Source organism: Drosophila elegans, unplaced genomic scaffold (assembly GCF_018152505.1).
Source record: "Drosophila elegans isolate 14027-0461.03 unplaced genomic scaffold, ASM1815250v1 contig_133, whole genome shotgun sequence".
NCBI lineage: Eukaryota > Metazoa > Arthropoda > Insecta > Diptera > Drosophilidae > Drosophila > Drosophila elegans.
The window spans coordinates 2,451,831-2,473,779 of NW_024545499.1; the positions used below are offsets into that span (position 1 = coordinate 2,451,831).

The following is a 21,949-nucleotide window of genomic DNA, read 5'->3' on the forward strand; positions in this document are numbered from 1 at the left end:
CTCTCTTCTCTGCATTTCATTTTGTGGATTTTGTTGAAATTTTGCTGCACTCTTCAAACAAATTCCCACGCGCTCAAATCTACATATACAGATATACCGTTGTCTTTGTCTAAAATTGTTATTAGTTTTAGTGCTTTCTTGCACCTATTTTGCGTGTTTTTTATTTTCGTTTTAAATACGAATTAGTTTTTAGATTTCGAGTGTTAGCCGGGACACAGTTTTCCTAAAACTGTGCTCAATTGTCAGCTGTTTTTTCTTATTGTTATGTATGTTTACTGCTTAATTTGTTATTGACCTACTACGAATAAATGAGGGCATAGCGATAAGGCAATAAAAATATTCATATTCCCTTTCACCTCCCCCTTTTCATTATACTTAACATTCTTTCACCACTAAATATGCAAAAAGCTTGGGAATATATTTACAACCTAAGTTGCTTAGCAGCCTAAAAGTATGCAGTTCTTTTACATTTTACAAAAATAGTTATGTTTTTAAAGTGAACTTTTTTAAATTTTTGAAACAAAAAAGTGGGTATTATGCTTAAGGGTACTAACGAATAAAAAACTATGTGGCTGCTTCTACTCCATTCTAAACAGTGTTTTATTAAAACACACTTTTAGTTTGCCGAACATGATTAGTTTTAGGGCTAATGCTTACGAATAAATGTACACAACAATAAATGTTCCAATATCAAAATATAAAAAGACATTCTCAGAAACTTAAATAAATAATAATAACATTCTCAAAAAATAAATAAGATGTGTGTTAATATATTTAACTAAATAGAAATTATATTTTTTATTTTTCTTGCAGTGAAAGTATTACAATTTAGCAAATATGTTGCTAGCCCAATTCTAGTTAGCTAAAAGGATTAACCTTAAGTACAGGGAAACTCGTGTGCAATCAGCGATAAGTCGAGAAGCTGCCGTTGCACCACCTCGCAGATACAACAACAGCAAACACGGCGTCCCCCCGCAGTTACGTCCGCTCGCGCTCCACCCCCCAGTCGCCCCATTCCCCGCAGGCGGCACTCCTCGGCGGCGGCGGAGGCGTCAGATCACACGGTCATTACCATCCGTATCAGAACCGGCACCATCATTCACCCTCTCCGTCGCCATCCTCGCCATCGCCATCGTGCCCGACGCTGCAGTTGCAGCCACGTTTGCACCACTCGGAGCAGCAGCTGTGCCCGCGCCGCCGCATCTATGCGTCCACGGGGAGTGCCGCCAACATCATGATGGATCGCGAATCCCTTAGCGAATGGGCTAAGGACAAGCCTCTCAGCATCCTGCAACTGGATCCGGCGGATCGTGCGGTTCTCCGCATAGCAGGTGAGTGGGTCTATTTATCATCTACATGCTCATATTTTAAAATATGTCGCCTGAACGGCAGCTACAGTGGTCGCTGGATAATTGATACTTGGTGGTTTCTAAATTTTAAAAGAACTTATGGATTTCTAAACTTTGAACCATAAATGCATATACTTACTTTAACATAACGTTCAAACATGTTTTTTTATTGCGTTTCAAATTTTTGAAATCCTCTGTAAGGGTATACAAATGTTAATTTTGTTTATTTAATGTGTTCCCCAATTGTTATTGTATATATACTAGGTAAATTTTAAGAAATTATCGTAAATGATCAGAAGAAACTAATTTAAAATCTCTATAAATACATTTGGAGACTAAAAATTTTGTTAGTGCTACCAACCGAGCGTCCACTGTAGACAATAAAAAAACAAGAACGCAAAGCGTTTTTGTTCATATAAGATTGTTTTACAAATCGAAAGAACTTGAAATATACAATTTTATGCATGAAACCCTAAGGCCAACGACCGTTGAAACGTAATTGAGGTAATCTTCCGGCTCATAGCTCTATTCAAATGGCAATATGTTGAGCAAATATTTGGTCGACCCATTTAGCCACCCGAAGCTGCACCACTCGGCGGTTCATTGCACTTAGCATTTAGCAGTTCCCGCCAAACTGTGCTCGCATTTCTACTCGCTCAGCTACCTTGCTGCATTATTATGTGCTAATTCCACGCTAACGGTTGCAGCCTCCGCCCAGCCGATCCCCCCTATTGTATACCCCGCTGTATATCCCCCTAAAGCCGCCACTCTGTATAACTTGTCCCTGTGCCAGCTTTGCTGTTTTGTCTGTCAGTCACTTGTTGTTCTATTTTTGCTCCGCCAACGGAGTTTTTGCGGCCCACAGAACTATGTGTACCAGATTTTCCCCATCCCTCATTTCGTTTTTGCAATGGCAACTGAAAATCGAAATTTATGTCGCCATCGCAGCCTGAAGGCATTGTTAGTGCAGCACAATAAAAAAAGGCTTGCACACAAAATGGAAGTTGAATGCGAAGTCTATAGAATACTTGTCGCACTGTGCACAGACAATGTCTATTATAAAGTTCTGACGGTGAGGCGTTCAAGGGATTGACGAGGAGTGGGATAACGCCGGATCAAAGCTCACGGAAATAAATTACATTTGAGATCAGAAACAGTTTACGTTTCTTGTTCAATGGCTGGTTTGGTAAAGATGTTTTGAATTATAAAAGTGTAGGTTCATTTTTTCAGCATACTGGTTTTACTATTTAATCTAGCTCTAAAGTGAGTTCCTGTGTATACAAAATTTAATATTGTTTCGGAAATAACATTTCCAGCATGAAAATGCACGTATGTCATATTCAGTTGTATATATGTACTTTCGAGTTAAAATTTAAATAAGTGAGTTACGCCCAAGATCGCTAATGAAACTGACAAGAAAACATGTTTTACCTTAACGAGCTTAAAAAAGTTGTTTTTTAGTGGAGACATTAATACATTTAGATTGATGTCTGTGATTAAGGCCCACAGACGGATAAATCTGCAAATGTTCCCCTATGTTTCCATTTCATATCTAAATCTGAACGCAAATTCAACTTCACATGCGAAATGAAAAGTTTTTCACCCAACTGTTAGTTCACCGTTAATTTTTGGTTTGGAATTTACTTTTAATAAGACCTCTCCATTTAGTCAAATGCATGTAAAGGATTATTGGCTCTCTAAGTTACCAACTCATGAAAGAATGGAAAAAAATGGAAAAGTCAAAAGCATTGCTTTGGATAGTCTGAAAAATGATTTGAAGCATCGGTTACATAATATTTTATTGCGGTCTTCTGCTCGCAACAGTTTGATGAATATTTTTAGATTTAAATTCTCGCATTTTGATTTGCTCACCTTTGGCTACGCCTGCGCAGAGTGAACCAATTTTGGTGTTTAAATATTTGGCTGTTTTCTTGTGGGTGTAAAGCAATATTTTTTTGCTATGGTCAGGCAATAATCGAGTCATTTTCGATTTCGATTTCGGATTATTTTGACAGCGTTCGACACCATTTATTTTTAGATCAGTGATAACACTCAGGCCTGTCCCATTACCATTAATCGACAGCGTCTTGAAGTGTTTGGCACGTTATCGCGATATCGTTATCGAACTTTTTGTAGCTTGTCAAAAGGCTTGGCTAAAATCGCAACGAAAAATGTAGTTGGTCCGCCAATCCCTCGACTGCATCGCACAGATTTCATTAATAAATCTAGCGAGTGTTTAGGTTGTGGGTTTATGTGACGGAAAATAATTAGATATTCCAAGCACATTTATGTACACGATCGTTTTTAATGGGCAAATAAGTCGACAACAGGCAGCGACCGCCACCGGAAGTACAGTTGCCACAAGAAAGTTGCACAACTGTATTTTAGTGTTATACTTTGAAAATAATCTGTTTTATTTAAAATTAAAGTATATACAATATGTATAGAATTTAATAAAAATATTTTTAGTTACAATAAAATGTGTCAATGTTTATTTGTTATTGCAACTTTTATTTATGTACCAATAAAATGAAATAAATATTAAATACTTAAAGACTATATTTGAAATTGTTCCCAAGAACACGAAACTTTTTATCTAAACTTTGGATATATAATTATGATAATTATGGACAATTGCCCAACGAACAACCATTATTTCCACATACAAATTCAATACGTTCATCATGGGTTCGATCGCGCGAAATTGCTTTTTTCGGCATTTTGAGCTGTTTTTGAAAGATACAGATACGCCTACCCAACAACACGATATTGTTAATTAAAAACTGATAACAGTTTCTCTGTTCTAGGCTGTTTTAGTTTTTAATTGTTACTTGCTTGTGCTTCTGTTTATTTTTCACATTGGGAGTTATTTCGTATTCACATTCTCTGTTTTCGGCTATTCTCCTTTGGTTTTTCAATTTTTAATTGTCTATATGTGCTTTCGTGTCTCCATGCCGTTCTGTAGCTGTGTTTCTGTATCTCGATGGGGTGTGCTTGTGTTTGTATTGATATCTCTAATTAGTTTTCAATTCAATTTGCATTTCTCGTTCGCTATGTTTTTTTTGCCGCATACTAGTATGTATTTGTGTCTATATTTCCAGTCACTGCTTTTAGTAATTATCCGACTTAAATTATAACATTTTAAAGTGTTCTGGAAACTGATGACTAAAGTCCATGAAACATGGATTGTATATGGCCATTTAAATGAAAAAGTCAACCAGAATATTGGCTTTAAATAGAAGCAACACTTACTTTTTATCTCAGCAACTTTTTGTTTTATTTTCTTTCAATTGTTATGGTCTTTATAGAACATTTTAAGACGGGCAAACTATAACTTCTTATATTATAAGCTAGCAGATAAAGTTGCATATTACTAAAATGGAGTATATAAGCTGTTTATTTTCGAATTTGTGTAATTAGAGCTTGCTTTTGTATGTATTTAAAGTCTGTCGAAATTAGCATTGTAAATTATAAATAATATCATACAGATAGCTTTAAAACTCAGGGTCTATTTTGCGTAGAAATAGACGGACAGACGCTCAGACCAACAGATACACAGATTAAGAATATATATACTTTATAGAGTCTTCTGTTCTGCGTTGCAACTTTTGACTAAATCTATAATACCCTTTGCAAGGGTATTGCCCGTCCGTTTCTACGCAAAATATGTAGAAGTGGGTAGTATATAACACTGAACGCTGCAATAATAAATGCATAATGAAGCGGGAAAAAAGTGAATTTATTTAGTCGAATACTTTATAATTTTTGGTCATAAAATTTGATATCAGAAATTATGTGTGTTGAAAGTGCGATCTTCATGACGTTTTTTTTTTAACGGACCTAAACTTCCTTTTTAAACTTGGAATTTTTATATTACTTGACATTCTTAAATTTTTGAAATATAACACTTTACTTTGAAAGTGTACCCTAATGTGGTCTTTTTTATAATCCTTCCTCGTCACAAAATTTGATTTTATAATTTTATGCGCTGGACTTGCGATCGTCACGATTTTCTTACGCCGTTAAGAGGTGTTTTTGTTTGATAGATACTAACCAAATTAATCTTCTACGGCAGAATAAAACTGTAGCAAACCCCTTGATTGTCTGGCTGACAGGTGATATTCGTGAAACATGTTCACACGCACATGCAGTAAATATCTCGGTATCTAACTCCCCCAAGGCTACCAAACGCCATATGGCACCTTTCTCAAACAATTGCTCCCACTCCCGGTCCCTCATCCTCTCCACATACCCGAACATCCGAGAAACTCTTCTGACTCATTAAGATAAGCAATTTTGTGTGTCAATTTGTCAACTCCAAAAAAGAAACAAAAACTTTGGATCAAAGCGAATAACCGGCAAGCACTTGAATATAAATAAAAAGCGATATAAAATGTACGCAGGCACACTCGTACAAATTATTTGTACACAAATATTTAATTACGCTACTAATTGCCAGTGACGATAAACAGCCATGAAATGAGACACTCTGGCTATGCGAGTTCAAAATACATTATCGAGGGGAGATAGGGCATATAGCCTCAGCAGATGTTGTGCAATGTTTTTTTTATTTCGCTAAATCAAGTGGCATTACTTTTTTGCTCAGTGGGAGTTTCATTCAGCTTTTGTTGCTTTCACTGAAATTGCAATGATCTCAGCTCCAGTAAAAATCACTTTATGGATATTTACGACCTGTTATATATATCACAGCGATGTTTTTGCTGTTGTCTGTGTGGGTGGAGTGACCATGACGTCACTGCTGCGAAACAAGTTGGCCTTCGTCAGCGATCGAGTAATCATTTAAATGACATTACACGCAAATAAAAGTAAACAACAAGCCAACACTTCTAAAAATATATTTATTTTTAAATTTTAATTCTATTTTGAAAATTAAGAGATCATTTTTATTTATGCAATAAGGGTAGACCTTATTGCTTCAAAAATAATTATCCCCTTAAATAAAACACCACTCACATTTCTGGAAAAACTAGTTGTTATTATGAGTGTAAGAGACGCCCACTTCTTTGTACAGCAAACCTTTGCTAAAACAAATAGTTGTGGGATGGGTTACTAGAGTCACTACTGCCTTCAGTGGGTCATCATTTCCATAAGGGAGGAGGGCCCACGGGGATGGGGACAGTTTAAATGGAGTAAACTCGCACGAATTCTCCATATCGTATTGTTTTTTTAGGCTTACAAAGTCATCAAAAAAACCGAAAAGTGGGCGAGTACATTTAGCCAGCTTTTCATCCCGCCGTGACTGTTCACAATAATAAAACTAAAGGTTTTGTAACTATTAAAAATAGTACTACAAGCGTATTGTTGTAATTTTTGTTTACTATTTTATAGAAGTTGTCTGTGTGTATTATATTTTAGGGTAATTTTGGAGATTTCTCCCAATTAAATTATTTTAAATTATTTCCAACTGATTCTAGAGCTACGTCAGGCAATTATCGATTACCATCCCAAGATATCGCAGAAAGGGAGACTTTTTCGACCCTATAAAGTGAATCTATTCTTGATCACCATAACTAGTCGTTTTTAATAGTTGGGGAAGCTATAAGTGGGCCTGAGTTATAAGGTGGCTTTAAATAGGTAACCCCAAAACTCAACTGACTTCCTTAAAACCAGTTTAAACTGGGTGTTTTGGGATCATGTAAAAACTTCCCAAGATAACAAATACCTGAAATATTTGGGTCATTTTCCAAGAGAAATTTCTTAAACACTGAACTGTTTTCAATGACAGTACAAACTACTTCACATAAAATGTGAAATGCCCATGCAAAGTAAATATATATTAATTTTAAATTATGTGACAAAGTTTATTAAGCATATGACGTGGTGCAAACAAAATGTCGATTCTCTTGGGTTGCAATTTCAATAGCCGGGCATTCCGCGGCCAAACGGGAAATTGTGTGCAGCGACGTCTGAGTTTTGAGTTGAATTTTTTCGTTAAGCTGTCTGGGTTGTGCTGGTTGCCTTGAGACGGATGTTGGTTGTGACAGGCGGAATTTCGAAAAGTTTGGGCGTAAGCGTGGGCAGCGGTTTAGTAATAGCAATGCTTATGGGCGACAGCTGCCAAGCAACTCTTTGACTGAGTGGGTGAGTTTATTCCATCAATACTAAATCATTCATTTGTATGCGTTCAATAACTGTGTTAAATCAAATCCATGTCCTTTCTGTAGAACTTCTCGCCTGATTGGCATGCAAACTGCCAGGTCCTCCCTCAACTTTTGTAGTCCATTTATAAGCTTTAAACTCATTGGCGTGCCAGAAGGCAATTCAAAACGCCATAACAATCAGTTCGCAATTAAAAGGCGGCCCCTCTTAAAATTTCCACCTCCTTGTGCCTCCGAATGCCAACGGCACTGTTAATTTAAAATCTGCTCAATGATGTGCGATTACCAATTACTAATTAAAAGCACAATAGCAAGTGCATAAAAAAAACATTGGCGCTTAATACGGTGGATATACCATACATATATCGATTGTTTGGGTGTGTCCACTTGAGATAGCGGGCTTGTTGGCAAAGAGGAGAACTAGATTGCCAAGTGTTGGAGTGGATGGATTGGATTTACTAGAGGCGGGAATCACTCGACTCAGTCTGAGACCCAGACGGAAATGGAGAATGAGACTCCGTCTGAGAGACATGCAAATGATCGAAAGCGGACCAAAACACACTGAGATAAATTTTTAAATAATATAATATTAATATAAAAAAATATAACATCAAACTCTGCCGATCCTAAAATAATTAATCCTTATTTCGTTAAAAAAAAGTTTGACTCCCCTGTTTAATATACTTTTCACGACATTAAATATCAACAAATTTTTTTTTTTTAAATAAATTTTTTTTTCTTTTAACTAATACTTATAAAAATCTTTTTAAAGAATCTATAGCCAGGGTAAATTAATTTTTATTTATTTCTTTCTAGTGCGTACTAAATTCTAATTTTCAGAAAATATTTATGTTTTTTTTTAAAAACAATAAAATTTTTACTTATATATTTTTCACTATTTTTTCTTTTTTATATAGTAATGTTTTAATAGTTTACTTTTGTTTTTATTTAAATCAGAAAACGATATCGGAGAATTGAGTTGAAAATCATCATAGCTTTAATGTTTTTAGACCTTATATGTATATGTATTCGATGTATTAGAGGTTTTAAGGAATATTTTATTTTTGCAAAAGCTGCTAGGGTATAAATACTTCGGATGTATTCGTGCACAATATACTTCTTTAATTTAAGAAACTCAAATCCTTACCGTTCAACTTTCAATTTTTAAATTTGTATAATACTATAAATTATAGATCACTGAATTTCTTAGACTTTCAAAACTGCAAAAAATTGATTTTGCCCTGAAAAAAAACCGCCTAATAATTTATATTTTTAGAAGAAAATTTAAAGTATTCGATTTATTAGAAAGATATATATAAATATAAAGAAAATTAGCCAGTTCTTTATATTCTTAAGTTTATTTACTTATCCGGAAAAAAGTATTTTCCTGACAGACAAGCATAATCTTTTTGCTACCAGCATTGGACGCAGTTAACCTTTTTAATTCAGCATAAAAGTTTTAAGTTATACTTAATTTTTTTTTGTCAAAAATTATATTCCTGTGTGTTTTTCCTTTGGTGTATTTTGATATTTTGGGCAGAATACCGAAAAAAGGCAAACTTGGTCGCATTAAGCCTACGCGAAAATCCGATACTTATTTTTGAACAAAGGCTTAGTCACATTTTTGACCTGACTCACCGTGATGATCGAATACAAGTGGTCACAACCGCCTGAAATTCTTCTGCATAGCATTTCCGCTGAAATAGAAACAGCTGTTTTCGATTGCTGCTTTTCAGTTCAGATCGGCTTACTTCTCTACGTTTTGTTGCAGAAGGCAATTCCACTTTCCATTTTCATAACGCGTTTTTCAAAAATCTAATGCAATTCCAAACAATGCGTCTCATCAGATCAGTGCACTCTCTTAGCATTCACTCTTGAGTGAAAAAGTCGAAATAAACTCGACTCTCATCATCTAATCTTTTGAATCGCACATTATTATGGATTCTCTTCAATTTGTACACACAATATTTTATTTTTGGTCGCTGCTTGATTACATTTATGGTTAGTTCTTTCAACTGCAGCTTCAAAATTTATATTCAATTTGTTTACAAATGAGTGTCTGTCTGAGATCTTCTTCTAACATATATAGTTTCACGACTATTTCTTTGTGGCTTGGTTAATAAACCACAAAAAAGACGAGAGCCAAATTAGGGCTTTTTTCTTAATAACGGCTATGACCATTAGCGGCTTATTTTATTTTCTTTTTATTTTCGTTTCTCGACGAGCCCACATGTTTAAGCGGCTTCCTCTGGCCCGCAGAAAAAATAGCCAGCGCTCTGACCAAATATGAGGAATTTCTTTTCATTTCGCATGCACGGAAAAAAATATAAAACAATTATATTCTTAACAAAAGCAACATCATGCAAACGAATGTTATGCAAATTGCCATTTTGAAAAAAGATATAATTATTAACAAATGTTGAAAGAGAGTTTTAAATATATTGTTTAAATATCTGAAACGAAGTATCGACGATCAATATTGTATTTGAACGATGTAAGTTGATTAAAACATCAAATGCATCGATTATTCACTTATAATAATAAGTAATAACTTTGCTCAGTGCACTTGCTCGCACTCAATTTTGGGCATTCACGCGGCGGCTTAAGCTGCGTAGAGTGCTCAAAGAGCGGCAATCGCACTGCTCTCATGGTTTGCAAATAGAGTTGACTTGGTAGTGAGTCAGTGAACAAAAAGAGGTGCTTCGTCAGTTGTTTTCTTGCTCATAAGCTCAGTTAACTAGCTCTTTCGCTGACCAGGTAATTTTCTCTCTATCTCTGTTATTTTCTTGCTTTTTAGCTTTGACTGTTCTTTTGCTACTTTTTCTGACAACTTGTATTGCATCGGGAAATCCAACTGAGCGAAGTGTTGAGCTGAGCGAAGGAAATAAAAAAATTAAAGTGAACAACTGAGGAAGCGAAAGAGCCAAGTCTGAGAAGTTGATTCACTCTCAACAAACTGAGCAACTGATCTTGAGGAGCAAGCACTTTTTATCCAACACAACCACGCGTCAGTTGGGCGAATACACCTGCTCCGCTCACTTACACTCTCTCGCCCCCGCTCACTCTCCGGACTCTCTTCGCTTTTGTTTTTTTACTCTTGGCTCTTGTATCTCAGCGGTTGTATCTCAGCACTTGTATCTCAGCACCCAATTGAGTTCGCTTAACCCAATCGCGCTCAGTCAAATTTGAACCGCGATTCCGAGCGGTTGGGCGTTTCTCTGCTAGAACATCGTTCTCTCACCAGTGACTGTGTATGTGCGTGCGGTGCGGTGCGGGCATATATAAGTGTGCGGTGTGGCAACAAAAATTTGTTAACGCACACACTCACTAACAAAGTGAGAAAAAACCTAAATTAAAGTGCAAAAATTAATACAAATTCTTTAAAACTAAGCATTTAAAAGTTACATAAAAAACCCGTGTTTATCTTGAGTGCTAAAATTCTGTTGAAGCAGCAACGATGTCAATCCAGTATAATAATAAATAATGACTAAATTGAGTGACTGAGTGAATGACCGACGTTGTTATCTTCCCTAATAAACTAAACCGATCCATGAAATCATAATTTGAAACCAAGAACTCAGAACTAGAAAAATCACGAAAAATCAGCAGCTGCGTTGCATTTTTTAAATATTTGCTTGTCGCAAACAAGAAATTTTCAACTTCTCCCAACTTCGTTTCAGTTATGCGTTGTTGTTTTTGCCATTTTTTGTTGTTCATGTTGTTGTCTGCCGTCTGCTAGCTTTTCATTCAATAACCAGTTTTTGTCAGATTTTTTCTTTTGATTTTGGTGAGCTTGAATTGCTCTTTAGGGGCGATCTGAACTCGGATTTTTGATCGTTGCACACGCACTAAAATCGACAAAGTCGCATTGTAGTTTCTGAATTTTATTTAGGTTTTTCTTCATAAAGACAAACGCATGCATCGATTTCTACACCTAAAAAAATTGTAAATTGTTATTTCCTTCACGGATCTTCGTTTACTTTTAGTTTTGACTTAATATTGGCATTTTTGTTACTCAGGCAGCTTTTAGTAATGTATAATTTCAATTAAGAAGGCAAATAAATATATAACATTTAAAAAACAAAAAAATTCTAGGAGAATGTTAATTATTAAATTTTTTGTATTTATAATAAAAATGTAATGTTCCTTTCTTTTACGAAACCTTGTTTCACGTTTTATTTTAAACATACAATTTTACGTTGCATTTTATTATATTTATTGTGCTCAAAACGCAGTTAAAATTCTTGTTCCCAAACTGAGTAAATACTTTTTCTGACAGTGCCTACCCTCCGTTCTCCCTCCGTTTCTTATAGACGTTCTCTTTTACATTTTACCTGTAATTCTGAACACACGGTTTTCTTGACATGCCAGGCATACTTAATTCCGGCTCTCCCGTTTAAACTTGGCTTAGAAAAGTAAGAGAAAATGCACAAATCGCATAACTGTGCCATAAAGTGATGGGGAGAAGAAGGATGAAGAGATAGAGAAAGGAAAGGAGAGGAGAGGCGAAAAGCCAAGTTGAGAAAGTGGCAAAGGGAAATATTTTCCGTGTATTTATTGTGTGAAATTTTGCATGTGAGTGGAAAACTGCGCACGAAACAAGCAGCCAGCTAATAACAATAACATTAACCATAACAACAACAAGAAAAAATACGAGTAAAACTATTGGAAGCCACTTGCAGCAAAACAAAAGAAGCAAATAGTAAAAAATTCACAAACTCTTGACGTTCAAAAATCAACAAAATAGTTTTATAACAATAATTCAAGAATACTGAAACCTAAACCAAAATTTAAGTAAAAGTTCACAAAAACGGCCATGACTAATGTTTGTTTGTCATTTAGCTTTTCTACGCCCAGCGTTTGCATACAAAAATGACAATACAGACAAATTGAAAAAGAAAGAAGGCTAGCTGACGTTTAAATACTCTTTTACGCTTTAAAAATTAGATATCAAGATATAAACTCCGAATTCAGTATACCGATTTTAAGAATACTTTAAATATCAAGGTTTTAAGTTTTAAGACGTGTTCATTAAATACAACCAAAGTTTAGAAACTTATTACAATCGTTTCTTTGATTGTATCCTTTAGATTCAATATTAAAGTATTAGCCATTTTTAAATATTTGTAAAAGTTTAATAGAAATAGGTTTTAAACCATTCAAATTCGATCTTTAGATTAAGATTATTTAAATACTCTTCTGCGAAATTAAATAAACTAGTCCAACGTTGAATGAAAAATGAGTTAAAAGAATGAAAAAAGAAATTTGTCTATCCATATCTACCAACGACTATGGGTATATATAATTTGTTTTCGTATCTAATCAGAGGGACAACTCGTCTCTTGGGCCCGCAACTGGTTGCGTGTTTAGGCATTTATTTATTTATACTTATTGCGCTTATGGCTCCGAAATACTGCTTCAACTTGACCTCATGAATTAAATGAAATCACCCACAAAAAAGTAACTTAAAAATCCGGTCAGAAGTAGAGATCTATTTTTGTTTTGCAAATGAAAGTCCGAAAAAAATTGGACCGCAGTTTTGTCATTGTGAAGATTGCAAAAAAGTGGACACGGAATAAAATGATTTAAGTGCTCGTTTTTACTTGAGCTTTGTGTGTGCAGCTGCGTCTGAATTCAGTTTCAATTTATCTTTATAAATTTCAATTTGGCTGCAGGGTAAAAGTGAAACGATCGCGATCGCGCCCTTTCCCCATTGTATCTCAGTAGCCGTATCTGATGGATATATGGCGTCGCCAGTTCGTTCGCCCCTGGCGACAAATGCACCATGAACACTAGCGTATTTGCTAGATACATTTCACGCAGCACGTTTTTCTTTTGGCCCAAGCCCAATTGGAACAAAATGCCGGCAACGCGCAGAAATGTAGAGTCAGATACATAAGATAAAGAGAAATGCTTATAGACTACACAGAAAAAATTCTCTGAAATGTAGGCGATTAGGATGTTATTAATTTTATTAATAAACTTGTTCTTGTGTTTTGCTAGAGTTATTTAAAATAAATAAATGTATAAAAACACTTCCTTTGCTCATTACTATTTAAGGCCTAACTGAAGCTTATATCAATTAAATAAATATTTCCATCAAAAACAATTTGGATTATTACAAACTTTTTTAAAATATAAAGAAGCTGAGATTAATTTACCATTTGTTTAACGTGTAGATACTCGACTTCCTCAACGAGAACTTTTACCTAAATTTAGTTTAGTGCTTAGTACATTCCACTTTGGTATCTCACTAATTGCAACTTATTTGCAATTTCTGTTCTCTAATGATTTCACGTTCAAGTACGCGGATCGCGGGGCGACCATCTGAATCATCGCTTAATGTATGCAAACTTATTTAAATTTGCCAGCACCAACTTCAGGTCCAGCTAACGGAGTGTAATAAAAATAAAATCGCAAAGTGCCATCGCAAAACAAACATAAACTCCAAAAACGTGCTAAAAATTTAAAAAAATTAAAGAGTTTTCGGCGAAAGTTGACGAGTGTGTCCGAAGCGTTTTGAGTGTATCTGAGTCTCTTAATGTGCCACCCGCAAGATGACATCGCATTCCTACTATAAAGACCGTCTGGGCTTCGATCCCAATGAGCAGCAGCCCGGGAGCAGCAGCTCGATGAGACGGAGCAGCTCTCGTCAGACGACGCACCACCATCAGAGCTACCACCATGCCACCACCAGTAGCGGTCAGTCGCCGGCAAGAGTCTCCGTTTCTCCGGGTGGGGGAGGTGTGGGACTGTCTGGTAAAAATGGATCTCTGGAGTACCAGCAGGTCCAGCGGGAGCAGCGAGATCGGGAACTGTACAGCAACAGCAACAGTCATCACCTCCATCAGCAGCTCCACCATCGTCACTCGGCGGGCAGTGGATCATCGGCGCCTTATGATACCAGCGGTCCCGCTGCCCCCAAAAAAGCTAAGCAATCATCGACACAGGCACAGCCTCAGGGCGGCTACGAGGATGCCCTCACCCAGTTCAAAGGTAGCATGTCCATTTGGGATCATTTTATAGAAGATTGGGACATAATGCGTAAGTGGGAAATAGGATTTCAATTCCTTTGTGGCATGTGTTGTTCTAGATCTCTGATGTTTCCCTTTTTAAAACAAATCGAGATCTATTGATTGCCCTGGCGGAAATCATTTGCATTTCAAGTTCTCTTCGTTTGTAGCTTGTTTGTATGAATTTTAATTATGAATCTGTCGCGGTTTCATATGTATCTCTAAGCTTAACTAATCTGAAAACATGTTTTCACAAATGACGGAAGCCAGTCTTGGGAGCAAATTTTATATGGGGTCAAGGTTAAAACCCTCCTTTAATGCTAGCTCAGACCTCACAGAAAATTTGAGCAACTACTAAAAGTTCCAATCGGTTTGAGACTTGTTTGCGGAATTGGCAGATCAGAGGAATGTGATATAGCTTTGGCAAAATAATAAATACAATTTTTGGCAATGCGTTTGATATGGTGTGAGTTGAATTTTTTAAGAGTTATTAATACAAAATAAATTCCGACAATCACGAAATATAAAGTGTTGACACTTCTTGGGCAAACACATTCTCAGACCATTAGTCGCACCTTTCTTGGCACATCAAATGCTAATCAAATAAAAGGGTGCCATCTCGACCTTGAGTTTAACAGGGGACAGTTTTTATATTATCGTTTATTGGGGGTTAGAATAGGGATCGGTTATTCCGACTCCCAAAAACTTTGCTGACAAATAAACCAAAATTCGACTAGATTGAGAATTCCACGAATTTCCAAGTAAACTCATTTGTCCATCTGGAAAAAAAAACTGGTTTATGCTTATTGACTTTTGTTAACATTTATATGGCCTTTTTATGCTGATGGTTATACGTATAAGATTGCCTGACACACTAATTTTTAAGCGCCGTTGGATGGGAATTTTTTTGACTTGCAGATTAAAGCTAGAAATATTTTGAATTCCATTTAAAGTGCATTTTCTTACGTTTATAATTGAGGTGAGCTCATAATTTATATCGGGCAAAGGCATGAGTTTCTTATCGCTGATTGCAAGTGGTCAAAACACAATCGAGCGAACGACCTTCATATAAAAGAGCAATAAGTAGAATGTCGTATTTCCTTAACCCTCATAGGGTTTATCCGAAAATATTAATTAGCAAGGTAATTTTTTTTACTGACATTAAACAAACTTTTATACATTTTTTTAAGACTAAATTTAAATGCTTAAAGTAACTGTGTTTATGTTTGCCAAAATCAAACATGTGTGATTAAACGTCCTTCTAAGGTTAAGTGTGCTAATCAATGACAATGACTAAATGCTAAAATAAACATTAACAAATATCAAATAAGATTCTCCGAACTCTTCTACAACAACTTAACGAACGTTTAATCGTCGAAAACAAATTCAACTTAGAACGTGACATCATCACGCGCTCTTCAAAATGCCGCATACAGACACATTTCCAGATAGTGCTACCCCGTTTCGGTATTTGTGCCGGCGGAGTCGTACACCTTTGCACAATCATTATTTGTTTGAATATTTATGAACTCTTTGTGTGTTGTTCTTGGCTTAGAGGAAGTTAAAAATAAGTCCGATTACGAATCGGGTTGTGATGAATGCAATCGTGCAGAAAGATTTGTGCGCAAAGATCGGTTTTCTCAATGAATAGGAGAGTTCTTGAGAGGTGAAATCTCCGCTTGAATAAAAAATTGCAAACGGATGAGTCAGCAGCCATTGGAACAAGCTCACAATCATTTCTGCTTTCCACTCTCTCTGTGTTAACTTACCAGTAAATAAGGAAAAGAAAATTATTCGTATTGAAGCTTTACGAGTTTTATTATAATCAGGGCTGTCAGCCCAGACAATTCTGACTTTAGTTCGGTTCAGGGTACGAACCTTAATATACTTTATAACCGGATTGTTTAACGTGATAGTTTCAATTATTTTTTCTTTATCCTAATAAAGTTCACTTAGTTTTACTTTTGTCCTTAAAGATATTCACAGCCCTGATAAAATAAACCTAAAAGGAAAATATCAACTTGCAGAAGTTTTGTAGACTTTTACAGGGAACCTATGAATCAATACAAATTATTTTTTTTAGCTAAAACATACTATGGGAGCCAATTAGCTCCAGAACTTTAAAAGACTAAAACACTGACTAAAGTAATGATATATAATATTTATGTTCTAAGGAGCTGATATTGTGTTTGGACCTTAAGCTCACCAGATCACGTTTACCATACATTCTCCCAGACGATCCATCATGTATTTCTATTGACTCTTCTACAAATTGTTTTTCAACATTTTTGTTGACCGTAAAATAGCTAACATTCGGCTTGTTAGACAAATTGTCGCCAAAACAGATTAGGTATATATGTATAATCAGTGGCGTAGGCAGGGAGAATTAGGCAGTCATTAAATAATATGTCGTTAAACCTCAGATACACCAATGCTTATAATTAAATTAATAGTAACATCTATTCCAAGGGCATAAAAGCTTCGTTTTTATTATTTTACTACCTTTAAGAGAGTGGGAAGAGTAAATAAGAGACAGTTAAACTGCTTGAGTTCCACTTCAACAAGACTCACTTGTGCTTTTTACACTTTATACTTTATCCTTAACCGCTTTTGTTTTGCTTTATACATTCTGCTTTGTGTTTTTCGATATATGACTTGATTATTTTCTGTTTTCCTGCGTTTATTTTTTAATGATTCCGTTTTAATGCCTTTACAATACCCTCGATTTGCTTTCTTAAAGTACCTGCAGAACCCTTTCTTGCTATCTGCTGATTAGATTGTGATGAAAGAGGGCGTCTAACTTAAATTATTGCCAAGCTCTGAACATGCATGGAGTTATCAGCCCGAAAGCAAAGTTTACCAATTACCTCCAAAATGTTTAACAACTTGAAAATGCTTAATTTTTGTGCCGAAAGTTGAGCCAACATGGCCATTAGCTTATCTGTAGATGGGTTATTCCCACAAACAAACGCACACACGTCATGTGTCAGACCAACAAATCACAGCAGAAGCTAGCTTCACCCCTCCTACTTCTTATCGATTTTTGTATTTATCAGGCCAAAGAAAAACATTGACCAAAGTTTACCGAGACCCTGAACAAAAACACAGATAGTGTAAACGAGAAGGGGTAATAGGGAAATCACACACCCACAGTTCGAACTATAATAAACCATTAATTAGCAACAGTTGGAACATTTGTTCAAACGAGTTAATTAAAGCCTTAGGCAGATTAGTCTTCGCCCGCACTTGATTTGCTAAAAAATAGCCAAAACAAATCGACAATAGCCTCTGCTATAAATTAATAACTTTGATTGTGGGCGTTAAAACTTTGAAAACTTTACATAAATTAATCAATTTGCAATCAGCAATGACGCCATTCTAGATAAATCTTCTTTCGGTACAAGTTTTTCAGCATTGCATGATTTTTAACTACTAACCGAAATCAAGTTTATCAAGAAATACTAACGTTTGATTTCTTTTTTACTAATTCCCCTGTTTAGACGAACGCGATGCCATTCAGAAGAAGACTTTCACAAAATGGGTTAACAAGCATCTAAAAAAGGTGAGTAGATAAGCGTTAAGCTTATAATAAGGGGTGCCCCTAAAACATAAAACAAACAAACAAACTTAAACAAATCTAGTGATTGCTTATAAAAATGTTACATTTTTTCTTATTTTTAACACAAGCAGCATTGGAAGTATGCTAAGGTATATTCGCCAGTAATAATTATATATTTGTAGTTTTTTTCAATGATCAAAATCGATTTTCCTGCGATTTCAGACCTATACCATGCTACATGTTTGTGTAACCACAAATGGCATACCCTGTTGTTCTCAGTCTGTAAGTTGAGCTGTAAATGATTACCCAAAATTAAAGCTTTTTGATGTTTTATTTAGTTTGTATGCCCTTGTCAGTTCTCACTTAATTTTGGACAACATTTGATCTTGAGTTTTTATTTTTTAGCACATTCAATGTTTTTAATTTACCTTGCAGTTTGTTTTGATGTTCAATCCGAGCATTTTTGAAAGGTTTTGTTTGCATGTACTTCTCTTTGGGTTACTCTCTAATTTATTTAAATCCCCCTTTACTGGTATTTTTCAACCGCCTCCCTCACCTGCAGGCCAATCGTCGTGTGGTGGACTTGTTTGAAGATCTGCGCGATGGTCACAATTTACTTTCACTCCTGGAGGTGCTATCTGGCGAACACCTGGTATGCTTTGTTCAATTGATTTCTCAGCAGTTTTGTCACGCTCTCGCCAACGTTTTTTACTCGTGTACTTTTTTTAGCCACGCGAGAAGGGTAAAATGCGTTTTCATATGCTGCAGAATGCACAAATGGCTCTGGACTTTCTGCGCTACAAGAAGATCAAATTGGTCAACATACGCGCCGAAGATATCGTGGATGGCAATCCCAAGCTGACCCTGGGCCTGATCTGGACCATTATATTGCACTTCCAGGTGAGTTTTGTTCATCAATACTATATATACATAAATGTTCATTGATTGAGCAATTGGAGCAAAACTGTGGGCGCTGCTTTGGTGGGCTGGGATTCAAAGTCAACGAGACAGCACCGCCCACGAACCGCTCTTGCGGCTGAAGGTGACCCCGGTCTAGAGTTTGTTTTCATCTGGGCGTTGGAATCGATTCATTGAGCCGAATTGGCAGCAAGCAGCCCACACAGCAACCCAGCCACAGTCATGACACGCTACAAGCTACGCGCGATCTACCTAAAAATATTTTTGGCGAACGCGGCCCTCCCTTTTAAGGCAGCCCGATTGCCTTCTCTTTGCCGCCGCTGCTGACTGACACACATAACACTGCTGCTGCTACTACAGTTCGTCGTCAGCAGCAAGGCCGCGAGTTGACTTTAAGCCGGAGGACGGGGGAGTGGTTTCGGCCACCTACACACCAACTAGCAGCGGCAAGGCAAGCTGGCCTAGAGAAACGCTACGGTGTGATTCAGTTTATAAGAAAACAAAACAAATCAATCCAACCGCCATCTGTTTTTTACAAAGAAGAAACTGCATAAAAATATCGAATTTTGGTGATCACTTATTATAGTATACCTTTTACTAGATATCTAAAAAAAAAGATTTTGTTCGTGTTTTATTTAAAAATTATTCTAGTTTGTTTATGTTTGGTAACCAGACTTTCAAATTATATATGACACATCAGAATGAATAATTTAAAAATAACTATAAAGATGTTTTTAAAAATATGATTTAAAATGACATTTTGTGATGACTTCTTGGTACGGATAAATCATTAGAAAACCCGATTTTAATCTTTTAGTTCATGTTTTATTTAAAAATTATTCTAGTTTGTTTATGTTTAATAACCAGACTTTCAAATTAGTATGACACATCAGAATAAATAATTAAAAAATAACTGTGAGGATGTTTTTAAAAATATGATTTAAAATCATATTTTGTGATGACTTCTTGGGACGGATGAATCATTAAAAAATCCGAATTAAATCTTTTCCGAAACACATCGTCGAGTTACATTTTCGTAGTATGTGTGTCAATGAAGTGCAATGCAATGGATATTTCGTAACTTGCGACGAACGCAGATGCATTTCCAAGTCGTCGTTGAATGTCGATGTGGCTGCGGATTGACTCTGACTTGATCGATGGCGCGCATAAATGCTCCATGATGCTGCCAGTTCGTCGACCATGAGACAACAGCAACTAGCAGCAGCAGCAACATGAACGACAGCAGCAACACGCAACAGAGGCTGGCAAATGGCGCTTATTCAATTGAGGCGAACGAATTGTAAATCACTTGACAATGTGAAACTCAGCCGCTCGTTATTTACTGTTCTCTGTCTTATTCTTTATTTCTTCTCTGCCTGCCTTCAAGGATTTATGTATATTGCACTGCCGTTGCGGGTGTCTGATGTCATCCGATATTGCTCGGAAAAAATATGCAAATTCACCCCGATCGAAAAAGGATATTTCTTGTTTTGCATACCAAATGTTTTCTCAGTCTATTTTAATTTGTAGCTATCCAAATCTTAATCCAAATCGCAATCGACATCTTGCAATTATGACATAATTCCTATTTCCACTCGCGTACAGAGGCGAAGCTGTTTTGTGTACTCAATTAATAATCGGCGTTTTGTGGGTCAACTGTAAGAAAATATAAAATAATAATAAGCACAGGAGCAATTTTCTAAACAGCCGCTTCTGGCAGTTTGTAACGCTGCTTAGCTTGTAATTAAGTTATTATATATGCAAGCGAATCGTTTTGATCTATGAACCACCCACAACAACAGCAACAACAAACAAAGCAATCAATCAGAGACTTTACCTTTAGTTGAGACATAAAACCTGTTGTGCATTATTATTTTTTTTTTTTGTACTTTACACGTGGTTTAAATGATCCTCGTACATTAGTGTATATTTATAGCAGCTTTTAACTTAAAGGTTTAGAACGCTCTAGTTAGTTGAAAGTAAATATAATCTTTACAGATAAAAGGTAAATAAAAATATTTTTTTGACGTATTTTTGAATTCGTTATTAATAACTCGATAGCCGGACAACCATAAAACAAAAATGGCCGAATTCGTTGAATCCTTGGGCTCTCAAACTAACTTAAGCTTTGTTATTTTTAATAAAGCTAATCATTTTTATAATTCAGCTAACATATTACGCGATTTAATGTTTCAGTACTGCACCTGAAGCGTTATATTGACGGCCACAAATCTTCGACTGCCACGTAAACTTCCTAAGCCGCTCAATTGCTAAATTTAAATAGTAAATTGCCCCGAACCCCAAGGCGACGGTGTGTGCCAAATCGCCGAGATCTGTGTCGAATTGTTCTGACAAACGTTTTCATTATGAGCATCAGATAATTTGCCATTTTTCATTGCTCGTTAGTTGGGGAGTAGTGCGGATGTGTGTGCCAGGCGTTTATGTTCGGTCAAACTGCCATGACCAATACGAATGTTTAGTCCGGGCGCCCAGGCATGAAAAATAACGCCTGGAAAGAAAGGCTTAAACACAATGGCCAGAAAGCCAAAAAAATTAGAGACATTCTCACGTCATCGTTCGAATTTGAAAAGATTATTATTTTTTTTTTTTAGGATTTCTGTTTGTGGTGTTTGATTTATTATAAATTATAATACGCCAAGGTATGTGTTACAATAAAGTCAAAGCCAGTTGGGCTACAGTAACAGACAATAACGAGAATTACTGGAAAACAAATAAGGTGGAATAAAGGTGTTTTTACTGCCCTGCCTATATGACATCAGCAACTCTCGGTTCTTGCCAATCGAAAGACTTCAACGCAGACGGCGAACCCGAACTCTCGTCCAAGTGGCTGAGGAGCATATCGAATGACCAAAGTGGAGTGCTAACAAAACAAAGACAACAGATGCACTTATTCGTCTTAATTTATGACATTGATGACCGAAATTTTGAATCGCTTTGGTGTGTGGGTTCGATCTCGAAATCTATATATAG

The 21,949-nt window shown here is 36.1% G+C and overlaps 1 protein-coding gene across 43 annotated transcripts in view; it reads left to right on the forward strand.

Moving 5' to 3' along the window:
- Window positions 1-21,949, forward strand: part of LOC108147573 (microtubule-actin cross-linking factor 1) — an 80,752-nt gene that overhangs the window by 10,462 nt on the left and 48,341 nt on the right. For 14 of the 43 annotated variants that reach the window (XR_001774525.2, XM_041710715.1, XM_017274169.2 and 11 more), the window contains exons 1-7: window positions 10,652-10,803; window positions 13,840-14,512; window positions 17,982-18,043; window positions 18,172-18,189; window positions 18,263-18,322; window positions 18,603-18,692; window positions 18,770-18,940. Coding sequence is in view for 41 of the 43 variants with exons in the window: in XM_041710715.1 (XP_041566649.1) it covers window positions 14,026-14,512; window positions 17,982-18,043; window positions 18,172-18,189; window positions 18,263-18,322; window positions 18,603-18,692; window positions 18,770-18,940 (888 nt within the window). In the remaining 2 variants the exon portion in view is untranslated. Of the gene's footprint in view, window positions 1-813; window positions 1,332-10,648; window positions 10,804-13,839; window positions 14,513-17,981; window positions 18,044-18,171; window positions 18,190-18,262; window positions 18,323-18,602; window positions 18,693-18,769; window positions 18,941-21,949 lie in introns of those variants that run through there. The other 29 variants (XR_005977972.1, XM_017274174.2, XM_017274180.2 and 26 more) reach the window with 15 other exon arrangements.